The sequence below is a fragment of the Aulonocara sp. 'chitande type north' Nkhata Bay genome, linkage group LG3, assembly GCF_057382095.1.
Source record: "Aulonocara sp. 'chitande type north' Nkhata Bay isolate Kocher_YH1m ecotype deep benthic linkage group LG3, A_spYH_male_GT1.1, whole genome shotgun sequence".
Taxonomy (NCBI): Eukaryota; Metazoa; Chordata; class Actinopteri; order Cichliformes; family Cichlidae; genus Aulonocara; species Aulonocara sp. 'chitande type north' Nkhata Bay.
In genome coordinates, this window is record NC_141346.1 from 59,884,365 (window position 1) to 59,906,586 (window position 22,222).

A 22,222-nucleotide genomic window follows, 5' to 3' on the forward strand; every position below is an offset into this window, starting at 1 on the left:
TGAAGAAGATCCAGAAGCTTCTGAGTCCAGATCACCCAGAAACTTTAAAGAGCCAGATGGAGGATGAGGAGATGTTTGAAGGAGAGGATGAAGATGAAAGAAAGAGCTGCAGAGAAGCATTTCTGAAGATCACACTCCACTTCTTGAGGAGACTTAAGCAGCATGAGATGGCTGACCATCTGCAGAGCAGTAAGAGAATTTCTCTAAAGACTGAATATTGATCTTTCCTAATAGCTCAAGAAATGGACCAATAGACATTCATCCTTTCAGGGTACTGAAAGGCTATGATATTTATTATATAATATTTGTTTCTGAATTTCTTACCTTCAGAAATATTTGCTCCACTCTGTAAACGAGAACTTAAAGCCCAACTGAAGAAGAAGTTCCAGTGTGTGTTTGAGGGCATCGCTAAAGCAGGAAGCCCAACCCTCCTGAATCAGATCTACACAGAGCTCTACATCACAGAGGGAGGGACTGCAGAGGTCAATGAGGAACATGAGGTCAGACAGATTGAAACAGCATCCAGGAAACCAGACAGACCAGAAACAACAATCAGACAAGAAGACATCTTTAAAGCCTCACCAGGAAGAGACGAACCAATCAGAACAGTGCTGACAAAGGGAGTGGCTGGCATTGGGAAAACAGTCTTAACACAGAAATACAGCCTGGACTGGGCTGAAGACAAAGCCAACCAGGACATCCAGTTCATATTTCCATTCACTTTCAGAGAGCTGAATGTGCTGAAAGAGGAAAAGTTCAGCTTGGTGGAACTTGTTCATCACTTCTTTACTGAAACCAAAGGATCAGGAATCTGCAGGCTTGAAGACTTCCAGGTTGTGTTCATACTTGATGGTCTGGATGAGTGTCGACTTAATTTGGACTTCAACAAAACTAAAATCCTGACAGAAACCAGAAAGTCCACCTCATTGGATGAGCTGCTGACAAACCTCATCAGAGGGAACCTGCTCCCTTCTGCTCGCCTTTGGATAACAACACGACCTGCAGCAGCCAATCAGATCCCTCCTTGGTGTGTCGACATGGTGACAGAGGTCAGAGGGTTCACTGACCCACAGAAGGAGGAGTACTTCAGGAAGAGATTCAGAGATGAGGAGCAGGCCAGCAGGATCATCTCCCACATCAAGAAAGCTCGAAGCCTCCACATCATGTGTCACATCCCAGTCTTCTGCTGGATCACTGCTACAGTTCTGGAGGATGTGCTGGAAACCAGAGAGGGAGCAGAGCTGCCCAACACCCTGACTGAGATGTACATCCACTTCCTGGTGGTTCAGGCCAAAGTCAAGAGGATCAAATATGATGGAGGAGCTGAGACAGATCCACACTGGAGTCCAGAGAGCAGGAAGATGATTGAGTCACTGGGAAAACTGGCTTTTGATCAGCTGCAGAAAGGAAACCTGATCTTCTATGAACCAGACCTGACAGAGTGTGGCATCGATATCAGAGCAGCCTCAGTGTACTCAGGAGTGTTCACACAGATCTTTAAAGAGGAGAAACAACTGTACCAGAACAAGGTGTTCTGCTTTGTTCATCTCAGTGTTCAGGAGTTTCTGGCTGCTCTTCATGTCCACCTGACCTTCATCAACTCTGGACTCAATCTGCTGGAAGAACAACAAACAACGTCCATGTGGTCTAAACTATTTGATAAACCAAAACTCCAATCTCTCCACCAGAGTGCTGTGAACAAGGCCTTACAGAGCCCCAATGGACACCTGGACTTGTTCCTTCGTTTTCTCTTGGGTCTGAAGACTAATCAAACTCGTTTGCAAGGCCTCATGACACAGACAGGAAGTAGCTCACAGACCAATCAAGAAGCAGTTCAGTACATCAAGGAGAAGCTCAGTGAGAATCTGTCTGCAGAGAAAAGCATCAATCTGTTTCACTGTCTGAATGAACTGAATGATCGTTCTCTACTGGAGGAGATCCAACAGTCCCTGAGTTCAGGACGTCTCTCCACAGATAAACTGTCTCCTGCTCAGTGGTCAGCTCTGGTCTTCATCTTACTGTCATCAGAAAAAGATCTGGATGTGTTTGACCTGAATAAATACTCTGCTTCAGAGGAGGCTCTTCTGAGGCTGCTGCCAGTGGTCAAAGCCTCTAAAAAAGCTCTGTAAGTTATAAAGTTTTTATTATTTAATTTGGTTGGTATGTTATGGAAAACACACTGCCATGAACCTCTGTTTTGTTTTTGTCAAAATCACTGTAATATAATCACTGTACCTTTATATACACGTGACTTGTATTAATGCTGCTGCCCTCTTGTGGCTAAAGTGTAATTATGTTATTGTTATTAGGGAGGATTTGAGAGTAACATGCCAAGTGAGTCAGCACCTTCGCTTTAGCTTAAAAAATCCAAATTCTTATGTCATCAGTTATAGTTGCATGTATTCATTATCATAACTTAACCTTTAATATTGATGTCTTAAAATTATTTTGAGTAAACTAATGTTAAGGTTCAAATATTGGGGAAGGAGAGTACAAACAACCATGGTCCAGAACTTGGTCAAACAATTGATTTTAATGAAATACACGCGTGGGAAGACCAGCTCCGTTCGCAGACCGGGCTGATCTCCGACTTAATCAAAGCATAAACAGATATTTTATACCATCAGGGCTTGAATTTAATGACGCCCCCTCATACGTCACAAACAGAATATATGCATACGTCAAATCAAAACCACAATGACTTTTAACACAGTTTAAAAGAACATTATCTCCTATCTTCATGGCAGGTACTTCCTGTCACTGCCGGATGCTCGCTTATCATCTTGACACATCAGCAGCAGTTCTGCGACAAACTGCTCTTTTGCAACCCCGAGCAAAACATGATTAAACTTCCACCTATAAATGATTCTCTTTAACTAAGTGTGTGTCTCGTCCTTAAAGGCTCCTCAAAATAACCTGCACTTAGACTCTGCTTTCGGTTTCAGTTCTGCAAAAGACACACCTGCAACTTCCTGTCAGCCTGCAACTTAGTCTTTCTGAAAGACACACACTGTTTAAACATCTGAATGCAATATCAATTCTGTAGATTATATTATTAATGCAATGGTAATGATGATGATTATTAACAATAGCAGCAAAATATCTCTCCAATCTCAATACTCCCTCTCTCGACCTCTGGAACACCAGAGGTCACAATACATTGTGTTGGGTCACTCCTCGGCCCACTCAGCTGCTTCCATGTCCATCCATGGCATCATGGACATCGGGGTCACCACTCCCGCTCTGACCCTCTCTAGCCGTCCTCTGGCTCAGCAAATCAGACAACCTCATGTCATCTAAGTGGTCCAGTAATAAACACCAGCTCCCCCTCGAGAACACTTCATGCGTAAGATTAGGTTTTTTCTGCGTCCCTCTCTTGTGGTCCATCATGCCTCGGGCCTCCAGGATCCTCACCCCCCTGTGGTCGCCGAGATCTTGTGTAAAGCAAACCAAACACCTTTTCCTGCACCTCCCTAACTTATCATCTTTGGGACTCTTTAATCAAAAGCCAGATCCTAATTATCTTCTTGACTTATTGACTTGTATTTATATATATTCTTCAACGTTACTCATCATTTTAAAACTCTTAAAACGCTGCTTTCACGTCCCTGCATGCGTTTCCTGTCGCTTGCCTTATCTAATCATCAACATCCTGTACACAGAAGTCTCGCTGCTGCAAGGCCTCCACTCTGACCTAGAATCTCCTTTCACAAGAAAATCATTATAAGCGCCTATTCTACTAAAAGATCCAAAAAAACAACCACTTTAATCAATTAAGTTTAAACATATAAGCAATTACTCCTGCATACATTTTATCACAGCTAAACGCTGCCTTGAAACAACTCCTGTGTGTTAACACTAACTTCATTTTAAAACTCACATTTCCTATGTTATAGCCTGTTTTTGGTACAGCCTTTTTATTTCATCTTGCTCCTTTGATGTAACAATACCTTCTCATTCTAGTTTATCAGACTTAACCAAAATATATGCTTTCCTTCCTTTGGTCCTTCTCTAAAGCAAGAAACTCCTATTCAGTTCCTCTTTTCTGTCACTTGTTACAGGGCCAGCTCAAGTTCAGTTAAACGCTAAATTAATTTGAGGCCTTTTGCCTGGAATCAATACTGTCATGTGTGTTTATGGACTCTATATGTCTGTAAGCGTGTGCAATCCTTCAATAACTCATATCATCCTCACAGTAGATTGGCTAATCATAGCGCTAGCCAAAGGCTCGTGACCCTCAAGAGACGAATTGAGCCACAACTCCCTTAAAGGCACAAAATGCAATATGTGTATAAAAAGTCATTTCTACGTATAATCTCTCCCCTTTATCCTAAAAATAAATCTATGTAATATCTGTATGTGTGTCTTCTATTCATTAATGTAATTGTCAGTTATTTTCTCTCTTTATTTTACCTTCTTTTTGTTTACCTCTTTGTTTGTGACGTGGACATCCCTAAACCATCCTGAGTTCCGGCTTCAATTTCAACCCAATTGTACCCTCTATTCTCGCAGTCGAACTCGTCTGGGCTTCACCTTCCCACTGGCCCCTGTGCCCTTCTCTTAGTGTCCTTTGTTGTCTTGTGATCCCCAGCAAACACAGTCTGTTTCTTCTCTGTTTCTTCTCCGTTGCTCTTTTCAGTATTTTCCTTTTAGATTAAATCCCAGCCTGGCAAAATATCCCATTCAGTGTCTTTAAACAGTTATGTCACACTGTTCTTACCAGCCTGCAGTTCACCGTGCATTTTCCATCACGTGCTTTTCTTCCATGCTGCTGCTGGTATCGTCAGTGTAGTTTCAGTTGCACTGTCTTTTGCCTGCTGTTAATTCTTGAAGTCCACGATCTTCTGTCGGTCTTCATCAGGAGATTAACTGTCCTATGAGCTTCTTCTCAGGATCGGGACAAGTGGGAGGTCAAGCTGTAAAATTTTAAGCCAAAATCTGGCCTGTTTTCCTCCCAATTCTGTTAATCAATGGTTTTGTACTCAAGATTCTAGGTTGAAAGAAGTCCACCTGTATTGACACACTAAAGCATACAATTAATATCCTTTTCATTTCTTTTCTTAAAACCTCCATTTGCTTCATCTGCCTGGAGTTTAACTCGTATGTTTCTCTCTCTGTGTGCTCACTTGTCACAGTCAGTTCCTTTTATGGGCATGCAAAGTTCCTGTCACACACACCATTTCCTGTCAACCTTGCAGCTGCTCAGAACCATATTTTCTGTTTCTATCTCTCCTGTTTTGTTTTTTTTACAGGCTAATAAAACTCTTGTTTTACTAAGTCTTGATCTAAAACAATTCACCCTTATTTCACGCACACACTTCTAAATATACTAAATTCTTTGCGTTTGTCAGATCGTCTCACACACACACCGCCTTTTCTCTCACACTTCCACTTCTGCACTCACTCTACTATCAACTTTCATAGTGTTATTATTATTTATTATTTTGTACAAATCACACCCAATCACTCAAAACCTGCTACTCACAGCATTCACACACTTAAACTGTGACAAGAGTTGAGGAATATACTCACAACACGCTTTCCTAAGAGTATTTCAGACATGCCTTTCATAATCAGAAAGAGCAAGTCAAAGAAAACAATTGAAACCTCTATTAATTCTCACAGCACACACATAGAATAGAAAAAATAAAACACACCAGCATTTATTGCTGATGAGAGGTTACTCCTAAAAGTAATATGTTAGTCTTAAATATATACAGTGCACTCACTATATTTATATATCAAAACTCAGTCAATTACTATACATCCACTACGGCAACTCAAAACTTTATTTATAGCCCTCTAATGAACATAAATGGCGTCTTAAACACACACTCAACAATGTTTGCAGCAGTATTTGTAAAACCAACTGTGGTTTAAACAGTTCACTGCTGACTAATTTGCATTTTCACACTCACACACACACAGTCTAAAAATAGCTCCAGCACTGCCTCAGACTCCTTTCACACAGAGATCTCTTATTTTATATTACAAAGACGTCTTATATTTACAACCACTGTCACATCTGTCAGCTTTAGCGCCTAAACAATTTCGACAAATTTAAGTTAACGGTCCAACCGATAAAGTCCAACTTTTTTGTGATCAATTAACCAGTATCTGTCCAACAGTTTCTGGCCTCATCTCTAAAATCCCTAACTCAATTTAAAAGCGTCAACCAACCCAAACTTTGCCTGAAGCTCTATTTTTGGCATTTCACAGCCAAGGCTTACCCCGAAGTTTTAAGTTAAAGTTACACGCCCGAAGTCCAACTTCTGCTGGCCAAAAAAGCGCAGACTATCGTTCCAAACGGTAAGGAGACTCTAACTCCTAGTTATTCTGGAGTGCCCCAAGCTCCACAGTGACCAACTGACTATCCCTCTTCGAGGACAATGCCTAAGCGTCCTTGGCATTGGCAAGCGTTACCTCTGAGCACTGTGCTTCCTATCAGTCCAACTGACGTTCTTGAATAATTTATAATACTTTGGAACAACAGTAAAACAGCCAAAAAAGTGTAAGACTGAAGCAGGTCCAACCTTATAACCAATACGGGCTCCACCCCAAACAATAACCAAATTCCCTAATATACTAAAATCACTCAGCAGTCCAACTGCTTTCCACGGTCCAACCGTATTAAATCCTTTAGCGGTCCAACCGCATTCAATCATTTTTAGCAGTCCAACTGCATTAAATCCTCAGTACTGTCATGAGATTCTCATCAAAATCAAAGCAGACATTCCCCAGTAATTTCAGTGAGTAGACTTTAATTTGTAATGTCCAATTTGGCACACTTTGGAAATAATTCAACAGGTAGTGCCTTACCTTTGGATAAGCGGCTTAGAACAACAATGAGAAAAAGAGAGCTGATTATTAGCTCATCAAAACACAAAACAAAATCACAATGAATTATCGGTTAATTTCATTTAAAATAATTCATTAAGTATTTATGTACAATTCAAATTAGTTAATTACATATTTTCTTGGTTTGTTTTCTATTTTAATTATTTTACTGACACATTTAATGAATTATTTAATGATGTATTTATTTAATTCACGTTGCTACTCCTGGCCCTGCATCGCTGTTCATAAATACATTTTATTTGTCAGCTTCACCCATCAAAGTCAGGGGGCGGGGTTAATGCTAATCAAGTCAACACCATTGCTTTGGTCTGGTGGGCGTTCTTTTAGTGGGCTTTTCTCAATACTAAGTAGGCCTACACACCAGGGTTTGGACATGTGTGGACCCAAACTATACTTTTACCCTTTTTTGTGTGTCACCAAATACACTTTAATATTTTCTAGACAAGAATGTAGTGGCGTAATCTTTAACCTCTTTTGGCTCCAAACAGAAGTGACAGACTTGAGCAGGGTTCATTTAAAGGCTGACAGAAGTGGAGTGGTGACGGGGAGATGTTTGACAGGACAGTGTTTCAGCCTCCACAGGTTCATGTTGTGCTCCATCAGTCAGTGAAGATGAAGTCAGTGCTGATGAGGCTGTAGAGTGTGTGAGGGATGTGAATGAGGATGATGAAGATCTGATGATAGCAGATAAAAACAGGCTGCAGAGACTTTGAGCCATACAGGGCACACAGTGTGTGTACAGAACAGCTGAAATCATTATGGAGGCCTCACTGGAATATGGAAGCATCACAGTACAGCTTCAGGGAAGCATTAAAGTCTCTGATATGAGATGAGAAATGAAGCAGCCAGAGCTTTTTCATGAGTGGAAACCCACTGTGACTGTGAGCTGCTGCTACAGCCTCCAGATTAGCCAGCAGCTCATCCTGCTCAACATGGACCTGTGGTCAGAGTGTGTGCTGGAGAATCCGGCCCAGGATGAGGCCAAACTGACATGGGATGAAATGTCTGTCACATAATTGAGCTTAGTGTAGTTTCATTTCTGCACAATTTAAAAACAACCAAAACTTTGTTCTGTCTTTTCTATGTTATACTGTAGACTTTCTTTGATACTGTGTCCAAAAGGAGCAGCTTTTACTTTGAAGGGGAGGCGTCTCTGTTTCCTCTTCAGGTTGGATGATGGAAGCAAATTAGTAGCTGTGTCCCAAAACGTCGGCTGCATCCTCCAGAGGCTGCATTTGAAGGCCGATTACGTCACAGCCAGGCGATGAAGGCTGTCCGTATTTGTCGACTCCTTCAAATGTGCCCGACAAATGCGTCCTTCATTTCCCCGAATTTGAAGGATTCGTCGGGTGTGTCCTTCGTGGCCCACCATATCCCAGAATTCATAGCGCGGCCCAGCCAAATTTCAGCTGCCAACAATGGCGGCTGCTACTAAGTTTTCAAATTACTCTTATTAATCTTTCTGGGTCACAAAATAAACTTTTAACATATTTTCAGGTGAGAAAGTAGCTGTTTAAACTTCAAATATGTAATGTAATGTAATTGTTTGCCTTTTTTCTGTGTTTTATTTGTTCCGGAGTAAATCGGTTTGGCTGAGATCAAAGTTCCTCCGGGATTTTCACACAGCTGAATAAACGTTAAACAGGAAACTGATTAAACAGAAGTGTGAGACGGTCGAGAATTTACGCCAGTGTCCTGTTATATTTTAGATAGCAAGGAGCAGACGGCCGAGTTTATTAAACTCCACAAAGACAGCGGTGACGCAAATCTGAAGGCTAGACCGTCCCATTTCACAGCCTCGCACTTCCAGCCTTTTCAGTCTTTGAAGGACCCGGCCCACGTAGACCGCGAATACCGGGTCCTCCGAAGGATGCAGCCGACGTTTTGGGACACAGCTAGTGTGTGATGTTCTTTCAGTGTTGCACTTTGTAGACGCTCCCTGAGCACTGGTCTCACAGCCAGCTGCACATAGAGACCAGTGTTGTTAGTCCAGGTCAGAAGATGACTTGTTGGAATGAAAATGAGCTTGTAGTTTGTCTGCTTTAATAATGTGACTGGAAAAAGGTGTTGGACTTCAAATATGTCCATTTCTTTCACACTTCACCTTTAAAAGTGAAGCCTTGTGGTTCCTGGAAGGAAAAACACGACTTTTTCAAGTCTTTGTCCTGTTTTTATGAGAAATGTACGACTTTAATGTGAAACATTCAGAGTTTTTTCTCTTGTTGTGTTTGTTTGAAGCTGCTTCCTGTTGGCTTCAGCTGTTTGGAGTTTCCATTTTCTAAACTTCTACATTCTGAACCTTCTTCAGCTCTGAACAGATGATGAAACACTGAATGATTTCAAGCTCACACTTTGTCTAATAAACTTACATCTTTCATCCTTTATACAGATTGAGTCGCTGTGGTTTGTCAGAGATCAGCTGTGATTATCTGGCAGCAGCGCTGAAGTCCAACCCCTCCCATCTGAGACAGCTGGACCTGAGTGACAACTACAAGCTGCAGGATTCAGGAGTGAAGCATCTGTGTGGTTTCCTGGAGAGTCCAGGATGTGGACTTGAAACTCTGAGGTCAGTCAGCATGTTTTAGTTGTGCTGAGATGAATATGATGTGAAAGTTGTGCTGACACTAAACTGCAGACATCAGGCTGATATTATACTGATCCACACTGAGGATCTTCATGGTAAAGTCTGTTTTCTTCTTCTCTGGTTTAGTCCATTGACTGCAGCAGAACAATGTTCACATTTCAAACAGTGAGACTCAACGTATGGCCCGCGGCCCACACGCGGCCTGCCCACCTTTCCTGATTCAGAGAGAGGGGACCCTGATTAACTGTGTAGTGTTCTTCCTCACAGTTCTAAGTATCAGACACAACAATGAATAATCCACAGCTGACTGTCTTTAGCAGGTCAAAGGTCACGGCACACAGCAGGCAGTCGGAAATATTATAATTCTGATCATTTATCAGCACATATCCATATGTATAAAAACAAAGCTGACACTGTGAGACTTGATCAGAGGTGTGATCATCACAGCAGAGGCCTTTGTGTCAAAGTCACTGAGGATCAAACAGAAACACATGAAGCAGATTTTCCTGTTCTGGCTTTTTATAGCAGATAACCTTCAAAATATTCTGCAGTCCATCAAAAACTGAAGCAAACCATGAATCAACATGTGAACATGAGCTGATGCTGCTGAAGTGAAGCAAAGTTACAGAGGTTTGATTACAGACACAGCTGAGAGTTTGTAATCTGTCATCATTTTAAAAGGTTTACATTTCTTCAGTATATCCACATTTGCAGCTGGTACCTCAACCTCCACTTGTCCAACACAACTGCTGTCCACTGCCTCCATGACATTGTGATTTTGCTGTTGGTCTTCTGTCAGATCTTCATCAATCACTTCTGCACGGGACACACCTTCAGACTCTGCAGCTGCATAACGAAAGCCTGTAAGATAAAATTAGACATAAGGTAAATGTACACCAATATTCCAATGACAGGTGTGTGATTCATCTGGAAGTTATGTGCGGATTAGTGTACAGTGATAGCAATTTAGTATGTTTTTAGAGGGGGGGGGGTTGTTTACCTCCGATGGGTGCTCTTTTTCGCTTCCGTTGCGTACGCCTTGAGTGCCGGTCCGAGTCTGATACAGGTATGTCGTCATGCCCCATGTGCAGTGTTGGTGCCCAGTCTGGATTTGTTACATCCATTTCATATGCTGGTTTGCCTGCAATAATGCCAAATCATAAGCTACTCAGTCGACATGATGTGGTTCTGCAGCATCACACATTAGCATGTTTTATCTCATTATCTATGACCTCAGCACATTGAAAATCACACTAAAAGCCTTTCAAGAGTGATATGAATTAATTTAGAAAATGCCGTGAGCAAACCAACAAAAAGCTGGGGATTGCAGAGAACTCGATATCCGCTCGTCTCACCGCTGGAATCCAAGCCTGACGTCTTTGTTTAGTAATATCGGATACATGGGATCCCTCACGTTGCCTCCAGGACGGAAAACGATGAAAAGAGAGCCCGTTATCCAGCTTCTTGCCTTCACGATCGTGTGATCTAACGTTGCAACCGACAACACAACACGTACGATCCATAGCTGAAATGGTATCCTTTGGCTGGCCTACTGTCATGGCGGAAGGGGGCATGGCCCATCTCCCGTGACATCACGCTCCAAAGCCCTATAGGTGGGAAAATGTACCATGTCGACCAATCAAAAATGATATGGAAACATGACATTTGGTTGTTTAGCAAAAGGGGGAAGTTTTAGGAGTGACCGGCAAGAGAGAGCGAGTGAGCGAAAGAGAGAGAGAGTTTTGATACGTGAGAGATTTGTGACGTTTACCGTGTTTGGTCTCAAGTTAGTTTGTTGTCTTGTGTATTTAGTGTGTAGCTGTTGTTTTGTTTTGTGTGTCAGTTCTACTAGTGATCGTCACAGTTGCTGCCTTAAAGCCAACAAAGGCAGATTGCAGTGTAAACGCTGAGTGACACACCTGCTGTCAGACCTGCAGGTTTATCCCTGTGCTGTTCTCATATGTGTTAGAGTGACACAAACTATTGTTTGACACCTGATTGTTCTGTAAATAGTTTGAAATGATTATATGAAAAACGTCTGAGCCTTGGCTGCATTTTTTGGTAAATAGTACCATATAACTTTGTTGTTTGCAAAACGTGTGCGTATTTTTAAAAGTGTACAATCTCTATTTGCATTTCAAGTTATGAAGATGATTCGTTAAACATGTGTGTGGTTTTTACAGTCAAAATATCACTTTCTACTTGTATTTTAAATTTTGTCTGAATTTAGATAAATTGTGCTGATACAGTTGGTCAAAATGAGAAAATAACAGATTGGCAAGATGAACTGTTTTTAAAGGTAAAATATAGAGGCCACATCAAAAGTAGTCAAGAAGGGTTAAAGGCTAAAAGCAAAGTTGTCACCAAGTACTGTTTATATTTGTGTGTATTGCTGCAGCTTTTTTGAGTATTAATTTGGTGCCTTTGTGTGAAATAATGGTATTGTGAGTGATCCATATAGTCACAAAGAATAGCCACTTGTTTCTGTGCTACCAAAGTTCCCCGGCTTTCATTCAAAATGTGTTTATCGTCAGCACCTGCACATTAAACTACTTAAACATTATAAATGTCTTCAAGCTCACACTGAGGCCTGTGGGGTACTATCAGCCACTGAGACAGTACACACATTTATATGTGTTTGTATATGAATATTTCATACTTTAAGACTGCCTGTTTATTTAAGGGAGATGAACAAAATACATTGGAATTGTACAAAATAATATCATGGATGATAAATTAAATAGATTTTAAGTAGATGCTTGTGCATTCTTAAAGTCTTATATGTTGAACTGAACTATGTGATCTGTTCAAAGCCTTAATCTTAATTTGAAGTGAAATGTGCATTTTGAGTTTATACACTATGTATATAAGGCGACCGTTTCCTTTTGCAGTATTTTTGTGTGGTGTACTTTTCTATGTCTTAACAAAAGGGGAACAAAGGTGTTTAAGTTCACCTAGGATGATGTGTTTTAATTTTCACATGGTCTTGCTTGAATTTGACCCTGACAAAGGCGTATGAACTCTGTCAGCTGTTTGGAGTTTCCATTTTCTAAACTTCTACATTCTGAACCTTCTTCAGCTCTGAACAGATGATGAAACACTGAATGATTTCAAGCTCACACTTTGTCTAATAAACTTACATCTTTCATTCTTTATACAGATTGAGTGACTGTGGTTTGTCAGAGATCAGCTGTGATTATCTGGCAGCAGCACTGAAGTCCAACCCCTCCCATCTGAGACAGCTGGAGCTGAGCTACAACAACAAGCTGCAGGATTCAGGAGTGAAGCATCTGTGTGGTTTCCTGGAGAGTCCAGGATGTGGACTTGAAACTCTGGGGTCAGTCAGCATGTTTTAGTTGTGCTGAGATGAATATGATGTGAAAGTTGTGCTGACACTAAACTGCAGACATCAGGCTGATATTATACTGATCCACACTGAGGATCTTCATGGTAAAGTCTGTTTTCTTCTTCTCTGGTTTAGTCCATTGACTGCAGCAGAACAATGTTCACATTTCAAACAGTGAGACTCAACGTATGGCCCGCGGCCCACACGCGGCCTGCCCACCTTTCCTGATTCAGAGAGAGGGGACCCTGATTAACTGTGTAGTGTTCTTCCTCACAGTTCTAAGTATCAGACACAACAATGAATAATCCACAGCTGACTGTCTTTAGCAGGTCAAAGGTCACGGCACACAGCAGGCAGTCGGAAATATTATAATTCTGATCATTTATCAGCACATATCCATATGTATAAAAACAAAGCTGACACTGTGAGACTTGATCAGAGGTGTGATCATCACAGCAGAGGCCTTTGTGTCAAAGTCACTGAGGATCAAACAGAAACACATGAAGCAGATTTTCCTGTTCTGGCTTTTTATAGCAGATAACCTTCAAAATATTCTGCAGTCCATCAAAAACTGAAGCAAACCATGAATCAACATGTGAACATGAGCTGATGCTGCTGAAGTGAAGCAAAGTTACAGAGGTTTGATTACAGACACAGCTGAGAGTTTGTAATCTGTCATCATTTTAAAAGGTTTACATTTCTTCAGTATATCCACATTTGCAGCTGGTACCTCAACCTCCACTTGTCCAACACAACTGCTGTCCACTGCCTCCATGACATTGTGATTTTGCTGTTGGTCTTCTGTCAGATCTTCATCAATCACTTCTGCACGGGACACACCTTCAGACTCTGCAGCTGCATAACGAAAGCCTGTAAGATAAAATTAGACATAAGGTAAATGTACACCAATATTCCAATGACAGGTGTGTGATTCATCTGGAAGTTATGTGCGGATTAGTGTACAGTGATAGCAATTTAGTATGTTTTTAGAGGGGGGGGGGGGTTGTTTACCTCCGATGGGTGCTCTTTTTCGCTTCCGTTGCGTACGCCTTGAGTGCCGGTCCGAGTCTGATACAGGTATGTCGTCATGCCCCATGTGCAGTGTTGGTGCCCAGTCTGGATTTGTTACATCCATTTCATATGCTGGTTTGCCTGCAATGATGCCAAATCATAAGCTACTCAGTCGACATGATGTGGTTCTGCAGCATCACACATTAGCATGTTTTATCTCATTATCTATGACCTCAGCACGTTGAAAATAACACTAAAAGCCTTTCAAGAGTGATATGAATTAATTTAGAAAATGCCGTGAGCAAACCAACAAAAAGCTGGGGATTGCAGAGAACTCGATATCCGCTCGTCTCACCGCTGCAATCCAAGCCTGACGTCTTTGTTTAGTAATATCGGATACATGGGATCCCTCACGTTGCCTCCAGGACGGAAAACGATGAAAAGAGAGCCCGTTATCCAGCTTCTTGCCTTCACGATCGTGTGATCTAACGTTGCAACCGACAACACAACACGTACGATCCATAGCTGAAATGGTATCCTTTTTTTTTTTTTTCTTTTTTTTTGGCCTGTCCCGTTTGGCTCTTTTGCCATCAGAATTGTTGTCTAAAGGCAAAGAAAGATGCCCAACGGATTTACTTTACCAAACTGACCATCCCAGCCTTGCCGTAATGGTCCATTTGATTCACCTTTTATTGTTTATTTTATTTTCACTTACTGAATACGGGACAGACTTGACTGGGGGAAAGAAGGGGAGAAAGAAAGAGGGAAAGAGAAACAGCTGAGAAGAGGGACGGGGGAGAAGGGCAAAAGACAAAAACCAACAGAACGGGCAGAGAAAAAAAAATGCATATATCGATCACCTGGATCACCTGCTGAGAAAGAAAAAAGAAAACAAGCAGAAGAGAACAAGAGTAATAGAATAAACAACATCACAATGATATATGGGAATATGACAGTAAATACTAAATGTTAAACATTATTGTGCAGCACATAAGATCAACAGAACACAGTGTGCTTTGAGGTAGGAGCCAAAAAGGGTGTAGTTTGTGGGTGTGATCACCCGTGTGTACACCTGTGAGCATGGACGCGCTTGTTTTTTGTTTTTTTAAAAGGTTCCTTCATGTAATAATCTGCTAGAGGGTGTGGGGGGGCCACAGCCCCGTCCTCCAGGGCGTGAAGCAGGTGTGGAGGAGATCAAAACTCCAGACATCCAGAGGCCCCCAGAACACAAGAGACCAAGGAAGACCAACAGAGGGGCAGCTGCGCCACTGTCCCGGAAAGAGCTGAGGAGAGTCCCAGATGAGGGCTCACTCAGCAGCCGCGGAGCAGAAGCCAGGGGGGGTTGCAGTGACGCGCCCGTGAGCTCCGCCGGCAGCCAGCTGCGCCTGAGTGACCGAGCCCCAGGCCGAGAGGCCGGGGGCACCCCACCTCCGAAGTGGCCCGAGCGAGCCCCAGGCTCCAGGCCCCGATAAGCGGCCGCCAAGGAGTGAGCCGGTGTGTACCTGGACGCCCATCCCCGGACACAAAGAACCACCAACGCACCGATGTCTGAGGGGGTCCGCCACTGGCAGGGGAAGTGGTGGTAGGGGGAGATAGGCCTCCAAACCTTGGAGGGCCTGAGATGTCCCCAGAGAGGTGGCGTCTGATACCCAACCTGACATATAGACACAGACATACAGGCACACACAGATACAAACATCCATTCCCACCCTCATGCTCTCATATGCACTTACTCCACACTCAACCAACGTGGAGACAGACATAAAGAGACGTTGTACACACGATCACACTCCCCAAGCGTACTCTACAAACCGGGTCTAGGTGCCCCCGCCCCTGGAGGGGGGAACTGCACCCAGACCCAGGTGGTGTTTCCCTTTTCCCTGCGGTGGGGGGAGGCAGACCGCCCCGACTCCGCAGCAGCAGGAAGGCTCCACACTCCAGACCGCAGTCGGACGGCCAACTCCTCCTCCTAGTCCTAGCCCCCCGCTCCAGCAGGTCGCAGAGAACGGGGGTGAGAGAAGACTCCGAACCTCCCTCCACCCACTCATTGTAATGTTGATGCATGTGTGTTCTAAGGTGCATTTAAAACCCAGGAGGGCATGGAGCTACCTGCCAGAGAGCAGCAGGTAAGCGCATGGTCCCTCCTGCTAGCCCTCAATGTCTACGTGTATTTAAAATTGAGAGGTGGGCAACGACGCCAGGGGTGAGGTGTACACCCTGATGGTACTTTGGACTCCGTGTATCGTGCCCACCCCCAAGATCCTATATGTATGTGTAATGAGAGTGTGAGTAATGTGAATGTCTAAGTTGTGGGATAAAATTGAGGCAGAGGCAGCCAGAAGGGGACAGGGGGGGGGGGTAGCCTCCTCTGCACCCTGGTGACATACCCCTACTCCAAGGCCCTGTATGTGTGGGTGGTTGTGGTGGAGCGGGAAGAGGGAGGCAGCTGGAGATGGGGAGGGAAGGAAGGGAGGGGCAAGTGACCCCTCCCTGGGGCCAGCTCCCCCGCTGACCCCAGTAGGCACCCCCATACTCCGCGACCCGCCAGGGAAAGGGGGCCCAGGCCCATCCAGACCGGGCCCAGTGCAGCAGCGCCGCCCGGCCCCACAGAGCTGAAATGGTATCCTTTGGCTGGCCTACTGTCATGGCGGAAGGGGGCATGGCCCATCTCCCGTGACATCACGCTCCAAAGCCCTATAGGTGGGAAAATGTACCATGTCGACCAATCAAAAATGATATGGAAACATGACATTTGGTTGTTTAGCAAAAGGGGGAAGTTTTAGGAGTGACCGGCAAGAGAGAGCGAGTGAGCGAAAGAGAGAGAGAGTTTTGATACGTGAGAGATTTGTGACGTTTACCGTGTTTGGTCTCAAGTTAGTTTGTTGTCTTGTGTATTTAGTGTGTAGCTGTTGTTTTGTTTTGTGTGTCAGTTCTACTAGTGATCGTCACAGTTGCTGCCTTAAAGCCAACAAAGGCAGATTGCAGTGTAAACGCTGAGTGACACACCTGCTGTCAGACCTGCAGGTTTATCCCTGTGCTGTTCTCATATGTGTTAGAGTGACACAAACTATTGTTTGACACCTGATTGTTCTGTAAATAGTTTGAAATGATTATATGAAAAACGTCTGAGCCTTGGCTGCATTTTTTGGTAAATAGTACCATATAACTTTGTTGTTTGCAAAACGTGTGCGTATTTTTAAAAGTGTACAATCTCTATTTGCATTTCAAGTTATGAAGATGATTCGTTAAACATGTGTGTGGTTTTTACAGTCAAAATATCACTTTCTACTTGTATTTTAAATTTTGTCTGAATTTAGATAAATTGTGCTGATACAGTTGGTCAAAATGAGAAAATAACAGATTGGCAAGATAAACTGTTTTTAAAGGTAAAATATAGAGGCCACATCAAAAGTAGTCAAGAAGGGTTAAAGGCTAAAAGCAAAGTTGTCACCAAGTACTGTTTATATTTGTGTGTATTGCTGCAGCTTTTTTGAGTATTAATTTGGTGCCTTTGTGTGAAATAATGGTATTGTGAGTGATCCATATAGTCACAAAGAATAGCCACTTGTTTCTGTGCTACCAAAGTTCCCCGGCTTTCATTCAAAATGTGTTTATCGTCAGCACCTGCACATTAAACTACTTAAACATTATAAATGTCTTCAAGCTCACACTGAGGCCTGTGGGGTACTATCAGCCACTGAGACAGTACACACATTTATATGTGTTTGTATATGAATATTTCATACTTTAAGACTGCCTGTTTATTTAAGGGAGATGAACAAAATACATTGGAATTGTACAAAATAATATCATGGATGATAAATTAAATAGATTTTAAGTAGATGCTTGTGCATTCTTAAAGTCTTATATGTTGAACTGAACTATGTGATCTGTTCAAAGCCTTAATCTTAATTTGAAGTGAAATGTGCATTTTGAGTTTATACACTATGTATATAAGGCGACCGTTTCCTTTTGCAGTATTTTTGTGTGGTGTACTTTTCTATGTCTTAACAAAAGGGGAACAAAGGTGTTTAAGTTCACCTAGGATGATGTGTTTTAATTTTCACATGGTCTTGCTTGAATTTGACCCTGACAAAGGCGTATGAACTCTGTCAGCTGTTTGGAGTTTCCATTTTCTAAACTTCTACATTCTGAACCTTCTTCAGCTCTGAACAGATGATGAAACACTGAATGATTTCAAGCTCACACTCTGTCTAATAAACTTACATCTTTCATTCTTTATACAGATTGATCGACTGTGGTTTGTCAGAGATCAGCTGTGATTATCTGGCAGCAGCACTGAAGTCCAACCCCTCCCATCTGAGAGAGCTGGACCTGAGCTTCAACAACAAGCTGCAGGATTCAGGAGTGAAGCATCTGTGTGGTTTCCTGGAGAGTCCAGGATGTGGACTTGAAACTCTGAGGTCAGTCAGCATGTTTTAGTTGTGCTGAGATGAATATGATGTGAAAGTTGTGCTGACACTAAACTGCAGACATCAGGCTGATATTATACTGATCCACACTGAGGATCTTCATGGTAAAGTCTGTTTTCTTCTTCTCTGGTTTAGTCCATTGACTGCAGCAGAACAATGTTCACATTTCAAACCTTCAAAGAAGAAGAAAAATCCTCCACTGGATAATTCACTGTGAAACTCTCCAACTCTTCATTCCACCTTAAAGTCTGTCTGACACTGAAATCCAAAGCAAAATGTGCGTTTGCTTTACAGACAGCAGTCCAACACAAACATACACACATCATCCAAAACACAGTCCAACATCCAAATCTCCTCCACTGCCAGCATGAATGATGGGAAAGAGAAGGAGGAACACTCTGACATTCAGGGTTAGAATGAGTTTCATGAAGCAGACTGTGAAGATCAAAGCTGCATTAGAAAGCTTACATGAATGAATGAGTGGACAGAAGTGGACAGAGATCATCTGAAGCACTTCAAAGGCTTTAAATCAGCACATTTCTCTTTATTCTTTATCAACTCTGTTAGTTTCTCTCAGTTTTCTGTGGAATGAAGCTAACAGCAGGCTAATAAGATGCTGACCAATAGGTTTCTATTAAAGGTTGTAATTTGTATATGAAAAAGTGCTTTGGCTCAGCAGGGATCAGCTTACAGGTAGAATACAGCTGCTGGATGGGATTAGCATGTCATAGCTATCTACCAAACTGCTAACTGGGGGATTTCAGGCCATCTATGGATCATTTTTGCTAACTGTTTATTCAGCTTAGGCTCACAGGGCTGCAGCCTGTGCCCTAGCTGTCATAGGGCAAGAGGCGTGGTCCACCTGCACAGGTGAGCAGTCCATCACAGGGCCAACAGAGAGAGACAGAGAAGCACTCTCTCACATCCACACCTACAGCCAATTTAGAAGCACCAATGAACCTAAGCAGCATTTCATTGGACTGTGGGAGAACATCCAACCTCCACAGAAAGGCCAACAAGCTTCAACCTACAACCTTCTTGCTTTAAGGCACTAGTGCTAACCACTTTTCCCCATTTCAGCCCAAATCCTGCATCTTCCTGTTTCTGACTCCAGGCCAGCTCCACTAACACTTTCTCATCAGACACTGCCACCTAGTGGAGGAAGCCTTAGTTCCATTTGAAGCTTCAGATGACAGTTAGCCTTTACAAAGAGGTGGAGGTGGTGGGGCCACAGCACCATCATCACTGAGTGCCATAGGACACTTAACCTTTGTTTCCATATGCTGGGAACTTCCTGTTGTTCCAAGGAGAACTGGAAAATGTGTGAAAACCTCCCAGTCAGTTCCTCACAGCACACTTCAATCATTTCCCTCCCACAGCATCAGGACCAGGGCTTTTTCTCTCTTTGGTCCCACTAAGAGATTTCCACACAAACACCTCATCAGTGGGACTCTCAGAGCTACCAGCCCTTTGCTACAATCACAAAGCTCTTCATTGAAATCAATGATATCAAAGCTGGAATCAAATGAGTCCAAGTCTTCTGCTGATTCAGCATCACATTCATCTTTGCTCCTTGTCCTGCATCCCCACCATGGACTTCATTCCTTTCCAAGCCAGCCTTGAGTGTCCTTTATTCAGCTCATCCTCTGCTTTACTTTTACACCTGATTTTAGCTGCTTTATCTCTCTTTCAACAAGTTTCTGTGCCTCAATCTTTTTCTTCTCTCCCTCATAACAAGACAGCTTCTTCTGCCTGAGAACATGTTGGAGTGATTTACTAATCCAGGGCTGCTTATTGGGGAAAATACTTCCTGTTTCCAAAGTAATCCCCATTTTTCCCAGAAAGAAATGTAAGTAGAAATCGATGATCTAAGTGAGAACATGAGCCTTTAAAAAGTCCCAGTGGGTGCAGTCAAAGCAGTCCCTCAGTCCCAGTATAGAGTCTTTGGTCCAGACTGGAACAACTGTGTGCCCAGTTTGAGCTCTCTTCAGTGCTGTGACCTGACAGACCCAGAGGGGCCATCACATCACATTTAGAAGCTCCCCTAATGGAGCCACAACACATGTCCAACACTTAGTCTGTCTTGTTGGACCAACTGGAAGAAATGATTCAAGGACTTAGTCACAGAACAGAGATTCAAATCTCCAAAATCCAACTGGCTGCATCAGGACATATAGTCTGAAACTCTGCACAGTTTCCTGTTTGAAGCTGCTTCCTGTTGGCTTCAGCTGTTTGGAGTTTCCATTTTCTAAACTTCTACATTCTGAACCTTCTTCAGCTCTGAACAGATGATGAAACACTGAATGATTTCAAGCTCACACTTTGTCTAATAAACTTACATCTTTCATTCTTTATACAGATGGGTCGACTGTGGTTTGTCAGAGATCAGCTGTGATTATCTGGCAGCAGCACTGAAGTCCAACCCCTCCCATCTGAGAGTGCTGGAGCTGTGGAGAAACAACCTGAAGGATCCAGATGTGAAGCAGCTGTCTGATCTTCAGCAGAGTCCAGACTACAGACTGGAGACTCTGGTGTAAGTAGAGTGATGGAGTGAGTGGGTGGTGCTGTCAGCAGTATTGTACTAAACACAGTCAGTATGAAACAAAGATCCAGTGTTTCCTGTAAAGCTGCAGCTTCTCAGTGAAGCTGTGAGAGGAGAATGGTGACAGGCTTCAGGATTGGACACAAACACTTCCTGTTTCTGACCTTTATGGTCACCATAGTAACGGCTGACACGCTCTGATCAAACACTGTCAACAGCCAATCAGCTCTCTGAACAAAGCAGCACGCAGACCAATGACTGCATTCGTTTCCAAGTTTAAAGCAGTGAAGAACACAGTCTGTAGGTGAGGAAGAATTTAGTGAGAGCAGATGTTTGGATGGAATTCCTCCAGTTAACAGCTGGAACCGTCCATCTGGATTGTTGGGCTTGTTGTTGGGGTTCCTACAGAGCTCAGAGTGGACACACCAAGGTTCTTCTAATGAATGAAAGTCCAAACTCAAACTAGGAGGGAAAAACATTTTCATCAACTTCAATAAAAATCCAAAGATTAGAAAAAGTGAAGCAACAATGAGTCCTAGTACAGTCCCAGCACTGAAGTCCCTGCTGCTCTTTATACTGGATGTGCTGCATCACTGACTGACAGCTGATGAAGAGTCTCTGGAAACACTCGTTTATCTCCTCTGCTCTTCCTTCTTCTCTCTGCAGGTGGAGGCTATGATGGTAAACAGGACGGTGTGTGTGCTGAGAGAGGAGGAGCTGTGTCCTGATGATCCAGAGAGGTTGAAGCAGCAGCAGCTTGTGTGTAGAGACGCTCTGACTGGGCCATGTTACTGGGAGGTGGAGAGGAGAGCTTCATCCAGCAGTGACTGACAGAGGAATGAGAAGAAGTGCAGATGACTGTCAGTGCTGCAGAGTGAACTGCTCTGAGAACAGCTCCACTGTCAGACACAATGTAGAGTCCAGCATCATCCCTGTGTGTCCCTCTGGATCTGACAGAGGATCATCAGTGTATCTGGACTGCTCTGCTGCTGCTCTGTCCTTCTACAGTCTCTGCACAGTCTCTGTCTGACTCTGGCTACATTTTTGGCATTTATATTCTTGGTTGCTCTCTTTATATTTTTCACATGCAAAATGTGCCCATCTTTGGCAAGATTCATACTGCACCTGGAAAGGAAAAATAAATGGCTCATATTCTGTTTGGTGAATACTATTACTCAACATTTTAATTATGATTGGCAAGTAATGATACTAAGACTTATGTGTTTCTTTTCTTTTGTTTTGTTTTACCATTTCAATCATGCTGCGGTCAGCGTTAGCATCTAACATGGAGCAAACAATGCAGTAGTCCTCAGCGTTCCCTGAAACACAATCATAGTTAGGTTTTAATCAAACATTATTTATTGAATAATTAAAAAATAATAGTACATTTTTTCCAAATATACTTCCTGGAAAATTAGTCTAAATTAGACTTTGAGAAGGGTCTTATC

General features: G+C 42.9%; 2 protein-coding genes across 2 annotated transcripts in view; both read left to right on the forward strand.

The window, feature by feature from the left end:
- The window catches only part of LOC147336376 (ribonuclease inhibitor-like), a 66,082-nt gene extending 44,142 nt beyond the window's left edge, over positions 1-21,940 (forward strand). The window contains exon 4 of the mRNA XM_086286182.1: positions 21,441-21,940. Coding sequence (XP_086142308.1) covers positions 21,441-21,453 — 13 coding nt within the window. The 3' untranslated portion in view covers positions 21,454-21,940. The remainder of the gene's footprint in view (positions 1-21,440) is intronic.
- LOC147336378 (NLR family CARD domain-containing protein 3-like) lies at positions 57-12,798 on the forward strand. Its single transcript, XM_086287789.1, has 4 exons — positions 57-189; positions 331-2,125; positions 9,248-9,424; positions 12,603-12,798. The coding sequence occupies exons 1-4, from the start codon at positions 57-59 to the stop codon at positions 12,796-12,798; spliced, it is 2,301 nt and encodes a 766-aa protein (XP_086143915.1).
- Positions 21,941-22,222: the final 282 nt, after the last annotated feature.